At 39.3% G+C, this 10,753-nt stretch overlaps 3 protein-coding genes across 10 annotated transcripts in view; all 3 read left to right on the forward strand.

Moving 5' to 3' along the window:
• Positions 1-1,567: 1,567 nt before the first annotated feature.
• LOC116395999 (histidine triad nucleotide-binding protein 3-like) lies at positions 1,568-3,603 on the forward strand. 3 transcript variants are annotated; one of them, XM_031870311.1, is made up of 5 exons: positions 1,568-1,721; positions 2,336-2,453; positions 2,744-2,825; positions 3,139-3,265; positions 3,514-3,603. In XM_031870311.1, exons 1-5 carry the CDS (start codon positions 1,620-1,622, stop codon positions 3,583-3,585), a joined length of 501 nt encoding a protein of 166 aa, XP_031726171.1. In that variant the 5' UTR covers positions 1,568-1,619; the 3' UTR covers positions 3,586-3,603. The 3 variants fall into 3 exon arrangements, with proteins under 3 accessions (XP_031726171.1, XP_031726172.1, XP_031726173.1); XM_031870312.1 differs by having other exon boundaries at positions 2,744-2,813; XM_031870313.1 differs by having other exon boundaries at positions 3,139-3,255; positions 3,514-3,595.
• Positions 3,604-4,875: 1,272 nt separating this feature from the next.
• LOC116396000 (histidine triad nucleotide-binding protein 3-like) lies at positions 4,876-6,795 on the forward strand. The gene is made up of 5 exons (XM_031870314.1): positions 4,876-4,965; positions 5,040-5,157; positions 5,540-5,609; positions 5,684-5,810; positions 6,173-6,795. The coding sequence occupies exons 1-5, from the start codon at positions 4,879-4,881 to the stop codon at positions 6,218-6,220; spliced, it is 450 nt and encodes a 149-aa protein (XP_031726174.1). The 5' UTR covers positions 4,876-4,878; the 3' UTR covers positions 6,221-6,795.
• A 1,391-nt stretch (positions 6,796-8,186) lies between these two features.
• The window catches only part of ppp1r13bb (protein phosphatase 1, regulatory subunit 13Bb), a 25,066-nt gene continuing 22,499 nt past the window's right edge, over positions 8,187-10,753 (forward strand). For 5 of the 6 annotated variants that reach the window (XM_031870304.1, XM_031870306.1, XM_031870308.1 and 2 more), the window contains exons 1-2: positions 8,187-8,553; positions 8,804-8,976. In XM_031870304.1, the coding sequence (XP_031726164.1) occupies positions 8,968-8,976 (9 nt within the window). In that variant the 5' untranslated portion in view covers positions 8,187-8,553; positions 8,804-8,967. The remainder of the gene's footprint in view (positions 8,554-8,803; positions 8,977-10,753) is intronic. The other variant, XM_031870305.1, reaches the window with a different exon arrangement.

Consider the following 10,753-nt stretch of genomic DNA (forward strand, 5'->3'; position numbering starts at 1 on the left):
CTGCAGCACTCAAGGTTCCTAAGAGCACAGTGGCCTCCATAATCCTTAAATGGAAGAAGTTTGGGACGACCAGAACTCTTCCTAGACCTGGCCGTCCAGCCAAACTGAGCAATCGTGGAAGAAGAGCCTTGGTGAGAGAGGTAAAGAAGAACCCAAAGATCACTGTGGCTGAGCTCCAGAGATGCAGTAGGGAGATGGGAGAAAGTTCCACAAAGTCAACTATCACTGCAGCCCTCCACCAGTCGGGGCTTTATGGCAGAGTGGCCCGACGGAAGCCTCTCCTCAGTGCAAGACATATGAAAGCCCGCATAGAGTTTGCCAAAAAACACATGAAGGACTCCCAGACTATGAGAAATAAGATTCTCTGGTCTGATGAGACCAAGATTCAACTTTTTGGCGTTAATTCTAAGCGGTATGTGTGGAGAAAACCAGGCACTGCTCATCACCAGCCCAATACAATCCCAACAGTGAAACATGGTGGTGGCAGCATCATGCTATGGGGGTGTTTTTCAGCTGCAGGGACAGGATGACTGGTTGCAATTGAAGGAAAGATGAATGCGGCCAAGTACAGAGATATCCTGGAAGAAAACCTCTTCCAGAGTGCTCTGGACCTCAGACTGGGCCGAAGGTTCACCTTCCAACAAGACAATGACCCTAAGCACACAGCTAAAATAACAAAGGAGTGGCTTCGGAACAACTCTGTGACCATTCTTGACTGGCCCAGCCAGAGCCCTGACCTAAACCCAATTGAGCATCTCTGGAGAGACCTGAAAATGGCTGTCCACCAACGTTCACCATCCAACCTGACGGAACTGGAGAGGATCTGCAAGGAAGAATAGCAGAGGATCCCTAAATCCAGGTGTGAAATACTTGTTGCATCATTCCCAAGAAGACTCATGGCTGTACTAGCTCAAAAGGGTGCTTCTACTCAATACTGAGCAAAGGGTCTGAATACTTATGACCATGTGATATTTCAGTTTTTCTTTTTTAATAAATTTGCAAAAATTTCTACATTTCTGTTTTTTTTCTGTCAAGATGGGGTGCTGAGTGTACATTAATGAGAAATAAAATTAACTTTTTTGATTTTAGCAAATGGCTGCAATGAAACAAAGTGAAACATTTAAAGGGGTCTGAATACTTTCCGTACCCACTGTATGTAGTAGGCAATGGTGTGGGCTCAAGTCACAAAACCGAGTTTTTCTTAAAATCTCAGTATTTAACTTACACTTCCCTCGCTCGACAGACAGTTTATGTGAACTGACCCTCTAAGCCGTGTTTGCTTCATTTTGAATGTTTAATTAAGCTGTTGTCGCCCTACAGGTCAGTATACAGGCTATTAACTACTTACTGTCATAGTTAAGATCACAAACAAGAAGTTTGCCATTTATTAAAAGGTAACAATGGATTACATGGATTCCTCTATAATATCCTTTAAGTTGTGTTCGTTTCTTGTTGAAATGCCAGTAAAAGATTGTTCGTATATACAGTCATGGTTCCTGCAGTGTTTCGTGTGAGGATCTTCGCAAAAATAGACGATCTTCGGGACGTTTATGCGTATAAATGACAAACAGCGAGTCGAGGAGGAAATTACTGACATTTCAATACTATATATCCTAAATATGGCGAAACTCCACTCCGGTTCAAGTACTGAAACTGTTAAAACTTGTATTTTCTGTCTGATAGCCCACGATCAAGACAAAGAAACGGAAGTTATCAAAGAGGTAAGATCCTTTAAAAACAAAAACGAAGTAGCCAAACGGGTAAAGCTCACCATAGCCGGTATAAGCTCAACTATGCGGTAGACTATTACACTTTTGTATCGGACACTATGTGGGTTAAATAAGCTTAACTTATTGCACATGAAATAACATAGCAGGAGGGAGGAAAATAAAATATTTGATTGTAGAGACTTTATAGAGAGGGGAGAGGATACGTTTATGTGACAAAAATACTGTATATAACTGACATTTGCTAGAAACATATGATTAGGCATGATCTGAATACAAATAAAATACTTGATGGTGGAGCAGAGACTGCATCATAGAGAGGGTTACATATTTTGGCAGACTGCTGGACAAGCCAAATGCAATAGTATTATAGTGATTATTATTATTAGAAAGAGAACAGGTGGGTTACACTCTCTCTCCCAGTGGCAACTTTATTCCAGTGAAAGAGGAATTGCATGGGTACATGGGCATTTCACCTACTAGTTCCTACTGTGTGCACACACACACACACACACAACAGTTACACACTGAATACACACGTTTCAACAGCACTACATTCACAGGTAGGTTAACTCGTGTGTTTTGTCTCTTTCCATCCTCTCCAACAGAACAGGGAGCTGGTGTGTTTTAGAGACATTGTCCCTGCTGCTCCTCACCATTACCTGGTTGTGCCCAAACAGCACATACAGAGCTGCTTGTCACTGCAAAGCAGACACATTCACCTCGGTCAGTTACAGTGGATCACTACAAACTAGTATAAGTACTGCAAACTTTCTATTTTTATTACTACTTACAGTATACTACTAGAACTATAGCTAGCACTGCTGCTGAAACTACGTACTTCTACAACAATACTACTGCTACTTTGACATATACTAATACACATCTACATTTACAATAGCACCCCTATAAATGTTTCTCCTTCAACTGCTTCAGTTTGATACGGTAGTATATAAGCTATAAGTTTTATCTAGTCAGATCTTTGCAAAGAAATAACTGAGTCTCGTATCCAACAGTTGAAAGGATGGCTGAAATGGGGAAAGCTGTACTACACGACCAAGGGATCACTGATATGAAGGACATACGGTATGAAGACAGGTATTGTGTGTGTGTTTAACCTCTAATGAACATAAAGTTCAAAGGACTAGTTCGACAAGACTTCCACCAGAAAACGAAAAGTGTATCTCCTAAAATGTTGAACTTTTGCGATAAGTAATAAAAAAAAGTATAATTGTTTGAAATGTGCTCCTTTAAGCTTAAAACTAACTATACAGTTGTAGCTTAAAATGGAACGATAGGTGGGAACACACTCAGTCAAAAATCAAAGGTTGTTATTTGCTGAGGTGTTGCATTCCGCTATGGAAACACTTGTCAGTGTGCGCACATTACATTGATGTGTTTTCCTGCACAGCCTGGGGTTCCACCAACCTCCCTACACTTCAGTTGATCACCTCCACCTCCATGTCCTCGCCCCCGCCAGCCAAATCTACAAGGACATGGAGTATAAGTTTATTCTAAGGTCTAACAGGTTTGTTACTGTGAGTGTCGAGGACTAGAAAGGCTACTGTTCTTGCTCTCTATTTTACTTATTCTCTAATAATATTACAGTGTTATCCATGCAATGGCTGTGCAATTATACAGTGATCTAGAAATTTGCACTTATTCTGCTTTTTCTTGTTTCTTTCATAAACTACTTGATCAAACAAATATCCAAACATCAGATGTAAATGTAGTCACTGAAACACATACAGTGACTTTATCCAAATGAATGTTTTTCTCTGTACAGGAACAATGTCTGCAGAAGCATCTAAAGGATAATGCTCCACCAGTCCAAGATGCTTTGTGTTTACCACTATGAGACACTACAGCGATGACAACGTTATATGCTGTCGTCTGGAAAGAACATTATCTGGAAACTGTTACAACAAATGAGACAACGAGGCAGATAAATGAATTAGTTTTGAAAGGAAAGCCGTAGCATTGAGATGTCACTGTAGACAACTGACACACAGACACACACTGGATGTCTGTATGTGCAGCAAACAGTATGCACTTCTAAACACTAAATGCACTTTGTCTTAACTGACAAATTGTGAAATTAATTGCACTTTTATAGTCATTGATACATGAAAACATGGATTGACACCATTGAACACCATAGTTTTGTATATATATGAGTTTGTTGTGATATTTCTTAAAATTAAATTATTTATTTTGCTGAATTTTGTATATCCCGGAGAGTACTGAAACACTTCTTCCACTCAGTTTCTGAAATTAAACTACAGTCATGTAACACTCTTTAAAAAAAAAACCTGCACTGGAATATCACCTGCCTCCATGTTTTTTGTGCATCAGTTAGTGATCATTTGACAAAACACATTTCTTTAAGAATATGTAGCATGTACGGACACATAACAACTGAAATAATAAATATAGTGTCTCTAGTTTACGTGACAGGCATCAAGAGTTGATAACAAGCATGTATTTAATGCCCTAATCGTCCGTTTATATCCTTTAAAAAAAAGCTGACTTCATTGTTATTAGATGTATCATTAAAGGTGAGTTTAAATAAAAAGTTCAATATTTTGGGAAATACACTTTTACAAATACATTAATTTTGCTGCCGAGAGTTAATTGAGGAGATTGATACCTTAAATGTATCCATTCAATATGGTTAAAGCTGGAGTCAGTTAGCTTAGTTTAGCATAAAGACAGGGAATGGGGAAACAGCTATAGCCTGGCTCTGTCTGAATCCACCTACCAGCACCTCTAAAGCCCACTAATTAACACAATATCTGTTTTAATCCCTAGAAAAAGTGTGAAAACAACATGTTGCAATTTTAAGGAAGTGGGGCTATTTGTTTTTTGACTCGAAAGTGAATAAGCTCTTTCCCAAAACAAAATCCTTTAAATAACCATTTTAGGTTTTCATATGAATTATGGGTGTATAAAGAGAAGATATGTTAACATGGGTTCCTTGATGTGATGTCTGTCAAGTCATATTCAGGAGTTTAGTGAAGTGACATGAGAATTGACGGGGTTCCCATGAGTGGACCGATCGATCAGCTCTGTTAGCGGCTAGTTGTCCTGGCCGCAGACACGCCCAGACTGTACCAACCATACAGATGATCTCACACACCTTTAAACACAAATGGCGACTCAGGACGCTTCTGACAGCGAAGACTGTCCTTTCTGCCAAATAGCGGACAACCACACTGACACGGAAATCCTGCTGAGCGTAAGTACCGACTGTTCATTCACGTGTTAGAAGTTCAACAACAGGAAACTCTTCCTCTGTCTCTCTCTGTACAGGATGAAGAGCTGCTCTGTTTTCGTGACATCCAGCCCAGCGCCACACATCATTACCTCGTTGTTCCCAGGACGCATATCGACAACTGCAAATGTCTCCAGGGGGACGACATACCTCTGGGTGACTTACATGTTTACCTTTGACAGTTTGTTCGTAGTTCAATAGACACAGATGTTGCACACATTGTTTGAAACAGTGCCACAGGTCATACTAGGCTGTATTACATCACAGTGACATCAAAAACCATCCTCTGTGATTACAGGAAACTGTCCAGTGGAACAGGAATAACCTGAACTTGTATGCACTCTTCTCCAAACACACTGAAACTGTGGATGGGACTACCTACTTACTATTATATTATTTTGCTCCATGTCACCTAAAGCTTATTGGAAAACAAAGGTGTACCTGAGACACCGTCCCTTGAATGAGATGAGTGATCATTTTACATAGTAAATATGCTATGTATGACGGGACCCTATTGATGTGATTTGTTTGTTGATAGTGGAGCGGATGGTTGAAATGGGATGGAGTGTACTGAAGAAGACTAAAGTCAGCAACCTGGATGACGTCAGGTATTTTAGATTTTGTTCTAAATTATTTAATTTGTTTTTCATGGCATGTTCAAACCCGCGTTGACTCTGTGCAGGATGGGGTTTCACCTGCCTCCGTTCTCATCGGTTCCCCACCTCCACCTCCACGCTCTGGCTCCAGCCAGCGAGATGAGCTTCAAGTCGCAGCTACGATACGGGCCCCAGAGTCACTGGTTCATCACAGTGAGTCATATCCTCAGTACAAATAATAAAATGTCTTTGTTGTCTTCAAATTGTGAATGTATTTAAACGTAAATTAGATTTTAATTTCTCACAGGTAGTATTACCAGTATAACAAATTATGTGTCTGTGGCGACATACATTTGTATAATTATTGTTATTTTGATTCCATTTTATAATCAAAGTTGTTACTATACATGAATGATGTTATGATTGACCCATTCAAAAGTCAAGTTATTGTTTTGCTGGCCTCCTCCAGCCTCCCTGCACACATGTTATACATTTATGTATAAACCTAATTTATTTTTAATCATTATTACACTATTGAGAATACTGCACAAGTTCATTGTTTTGCTCTGTTGCAGGTCGACAAAGTTCTTTCTCAGTTGAAGACTCGTGGCAAGGTGAAATGATGAAGAGTCTTCTTTCATATTGACGGGTCATCCCGCTTCACCGAGTGCAATTTTAAATCAGTTCACTACCTGACATTTTTATGTGAATGAGTTATAATAATGTTTATGCATCCACTCTATCTGATGACTCATTTGTGGGGAAAAGTGGAAAAAAGGCTCTGTTTTATAAGTGGAAACTGTAAAATGTTTCAAATAATCTATTTTAATAATGGATCCTATAGTCTTATCAAATATAATGTTGTGCAATGAAAAGATAATTACAGCTTTTAGTATATATTGTTTATTTAAATTCAAACCTTGAAGACTAACTTGAAAACACATACTGTATATTGATACAGTTGGGAAATAATTGTATTTGTAGTTTTTACAATATAAAGTCAGTATTTATCGGGATGCACAATCATTTTTGTTTATTTTTACACGTCTGTTTGTGTATATGAAGTGGATGAATTAAAACAGCTGCTTATGCCTTGGATGTACAGTATTTGTTTCACAGCTGATGCTCTGGGGGTACAATTTGTCTTAAATATTAATATAATTGTATATTTGATTTTAATAAAAGCTCCAAATAATGGGATCATCTCTGACAATGTCTTCTGGGTTTCAATAATAATGATTACTTTAATAATCACAGGAGACAAAGGGTGCCAATGTACGTCTTTGTTTCTCTGCCAGCAACTACACAAATGTCTGAACAACACTGTTTGGAAGGAGAACACAGACTTCATTATGAGAACACAAAAAAAACATTAGATTACCATGAGAATACTGGAGGTCCTAATGGGCCTCAATTCAGAAAACAATGACTCAAAGGGTTTCTTCAGTTTCAGTATTTACTCTTATTATTGCTCAATATCCCATTAGTGCTTTTGATAGCATGTTAGTTGCCAGTGGGTGCATAGATCTCCAAAGGGATTGTTGGCAGGTTTTTGTTTTGTTCTCAAAATATATGACAAAATTTAAAAAATATCCAATTAACAGGGATTCAAGATGCATTGCTGGTTTTAATAACCGTGTCAGTTCTTTCTGTGAGCCACTGGATGTCCCTAGTGTCACTTATTTTTTGTTTTATGAAGAGTAAACATGCACCAATGGGCTTCACAAGCTGTGACTCTTTTTTTATTACTTATTTAAAAATGATGAAGCAGGAACGATTAAAAAAAAACAATCCTATTGTAGTACATAAAGATATACAGATCTGTATTGTTCCTAAAAGGTTATCTCTGTTGTCATTGTGTGTTAGTACTGAGATTGAAACAATATATATATTCAAAGACTCGTGTCATCATGAATTTGTCAAAAAATGATGAAGAAGTTGTCCAAAACTATCACGTCTGTCATCACAATGTCAGAGTCTGGAAGAAGCTGTCATACAGATGACATCATCTCTTAGACCAGATGTTTTTCTATCTCACTCATCTAGAGCGAAAGCGCAACTTGTTGGCATGTCATTAAGAAGTCTGAGATAAAATATTGAATTAACAGGTTGTTCATTAAATGTCCAATCAACCATTGTTGACAAAAGGAAAAATCAATATAGGAATATGCAACCTAGGAGCAAAAAATATAAAAAACGTGAAACAAAAGTCATTGCAATAACGCTAACAGCACATCATGACGGACCCGTCAACAACGTCTAGATAGATAGATGCTAGATTATGTATAATATAAGGAGTATTCTGTTTGATTTTGGAGAAATAGTTGTCAGTTGGAGAAACCTGAAATCACAACCTGGGACCCTGACGGTTGTCGTTAGATTCTTGACATTCTACGTCATTCCCTTCTATGTTTCTTATTTGAATACACGTGACACTTTTATATTACACTTACATCTCACTTGTTTATAGTACTGTTATCTGTTCGTTTGTGCACTTTATTTTATATTCTATTGTACATTTTATTATGTTTATATATATTTATTTTTTTTACGTCGACGTGACGCTCTCTCGCTGCTGCGGTGAAGCCCCGCCCCTCCCGTCGTCAACAACTGGATTCCAGCTATTTGTATTTTTCGTCAAACTAGCGCTGCTAGCCTGCTAACTATGACCAATTGCTTTCGTATAAAAACGAGGTAGCCTGTTCGGATATACGTTTTGTTAATTGTTGTCTGCTTAAAACACTCTCCGTCGATATAGCTCCTGCCCGATGTGCAGTCCAATGCAAGCTAAAGGACCGACGAAAGCGGATAAATTGCCTTGCACACGGTCCTTTAGCCGCCTGTGAGACCAGCTAACAGCTAACACCGTAGTAGAGATCTCGTTAGCTGGCTGGCTGACAGCTGGCTAACGTAGCTCTGATTTACTCCGCGAAACAATGAATTGTCTCTGACATTTGTGAGTATAATCCATGTGTTATGACTTCGTAATATCAAATAACTTAATGCAATTTGTTACGAGTCGCTTCAGCGTTGCTTTCCGAAGCTAGCTGCCTGGCTAACCATCGCTTGTTTGTAGCAGCAGCTGCACAGAGCCACGCCTGGGCCCTTTAAATCCCTGTTTGAGGCTGATACCATTAGGTGTTATTTCACCTGTCAATGTTCAGTTGTACAGCACTGAAAATAACTCCAATGTTTTGGTTTCACAGAGAGGACTGAGGCCCAGTCGGTTGTCACATTGGAGTAAACCAGAGCCCAGAAATAGCAAAGGTGGGACTTGGGTGGCTGCGGTGGTGCCATTGAGGATAAGCGGGTGAGCCGTCAGTCAACTTGCCGATGAACCCCTGGTTTTAAACCTGCCGCAGCTGCCAATATGATGCCGGTAAGTGCACACAATCCCTGCTCCCCTGTCATAAATACATGTAATTTACTCACGCATTTATATTTTCAACATCAGTGCCTTAATAACTACTGATTGGGATCCTCACGTTTGTTCACGTCAGGTATCATGCTCTCCACAGGAATAGCTTTACAACTATCTTTTAATCTGGCTCTGTTACATGTGGAAGGGTCTTCATTCATAATGTGAAGGATTGTCATTAGGTACCCCTGGCTAAAAATATAACAGAATAAAGATCAAGAGCACAGTTTGACTCGGACTAACAATGCTCACAAGATTAATATCTGTCCATATGCCTTTCCCACTCGGCTAATCTTTAAGTGAGACCACTTCCTAGAATGGAAAAGCTTTATTTAATCTACTATGATGTTATCTGTGCACCATTGTACTCTATATCTGCAGCCTCATGACATAGTTGCAGGACTTCTATATTTTTGGCATATGGCATATGATTGTGGTATCAGAAGTCTGTTTGCTTTGTGCACAAATAATAGAGTATGTTTTCCTGCAAATGTGTGCAGTATTGAACAAGTAGAATTATTCCTGTATATTACAATAGGACAGGTTCATTTCACATATCTAGAACGGTAGGTACAGTCTGCTGTGACACATGTTAAGTCTGTAACCTATTTTCATTCTGTTGTTTTCTCTGGTGTTATTGTTCAAGAAGCTCCGTGTCGCAAAGAACAGAATACCTGAATGGTAACACCATCGCAGTCCTGCTTTGTCGGGACCTCTTTTGTTATCTGTTGTGCTGAGAATGCAGTGGTGAATTGTGGGAAAAGTGAACGCAGCCATTCTGGCCTTCAGGGAGGAGGGGGGGGGGAAATCATGAACTCAGACGCAGGATAAGTTTACAGTAGGTTCAGCGTAAGGTGTCGTCATCAATGGGAGTGATTCCTGGCCATTCATCTTTGTGATCGTTTGAAAACACAGCGTGACAGTGACATTTTTGATTGTTGTCAACACAACTTCAGAGAGGCTTGTGAGTTTATCTCATATTGTGAGTTTTATAGTACACGGAAGTCACTGCAGCCGTCAACTTCTCCGGATCGACTGCGCTGGTTGCCTTTGTAGACGTTTGCACCCTGTGGCACCAACAGGCTATCGGAGTCAAAGAGCCAGTGGAGCGGATGAGGCAGCCCCGCACTCGGGTCTCGCGTGACTGCGGCAGCCAATGAGGCCGCGGCAGATCTAGGTCTGTGTGGCTGCGTCGACTAATGCTCTGTTGTTAAGGGGAACTTTTGAGCCGAGTAGATTGTCAAGTAGCATTACTCTCACACAGTGGAGCCGGGCAGAGCTCGACTTACAGCGAATGTAAACATTGCATCTTAGTAATGCTTTTTTGGAGGTGTGCTGGTTTTAAATGACATCAACCCGGCCGTCGCAGTTATATCATGAAGCACTTTGTTATTAAACAGTAAAATACCGTAAGTTTAATGTATCACTGTTTAAAACAGATCTGCTTTGTTATTAGTTGAAGAACTAGACAATATTTATTTGATTATTCTTCCTCTCATACACATTAGTCAGCTTTCAAACAAAGGGACTCATACTTTAGATTAAATCGAATAAGAACCTGATACGTTCCCATGCTTTTGTCCAGATTTATATTTTCTCTTAGTCTTCAACAAGCAAATCCTTCTAAGAATATAAAATATCAAACCCTAACCCTACCAGATGTATAAGCTCTTCTAGATTAGTCTGTATTTGCAAAGCCAGTTTAGTTATTTATTTATTTATATATATATATATATAT

This window comes from Anarrhichthys ocellatus, unplaced genomic scaffold, assembly GCF_004355925.1.
Source record: "Anarrhichthys ocellatus isolate YVR2014 unplaced genomic scaffold, GSC_Weel_1.0 scaffold52, whole genome shotgun sequence".
Taxonomy (NCBI): Eukaryota; Metazoa; Chordata; class Actinopteri; order Perciformes; family Anarhichadidae; genus Anarrhichthys; species Anarrhichthys ocellatus.

What these genes read in the sequence shown, in the direction of transcription:
- LOC116395999 (XM_031870311.1), top strand. Translation starts at nt 1,620, where the DNA reads ATGGCGAAACTCCACTCCGGTTCAAGTACTGAAACTGTTAAAACTTGT. An exon ending in AAGCAGACACATTCACCTCG is followed by an intron (nt 2,454 to 2,743) that starts GTCAGTTACAGT and finishes CGTATCCAACAG; the next exon opens with TTGAAAGGATGGCTGAAATG. An exon ending in GACATACGGTATGAAGACAG is followed by an intron (nt 2,826 to 3,138) that starts GTATTGTGTGTG and finishes TTTCCTGCACAG; the next exon opens with CCTGGGGTTCCACCAACCTC.
- LOC116396000 (XM_031870314.1), top strand. Translation starts at nt 4,879, where the DNA reads ATGGCGACTCAGGACGCTTCTGACAGCGAAGACTGTCCTTTCTGCCAA. An exon ending in ACACGGAAATCCTGCTGAGC is followed by an intron (nt 4,966 to 5,039) that starts GTAAGTACCGAC and finishes CTCTCTGTACAG; the next exon opens with GATGAAGAGCTGCTCTGTTT. An exon ending in AGAGTCACTGGTTCATCACA is followed by an intron (nt 5,811 to 6,172) that starts GTGAGTCATATC and finishes GCTCTGTTGCAG; the next exon opens with GTCGACAAAGTTCTTTCTCA.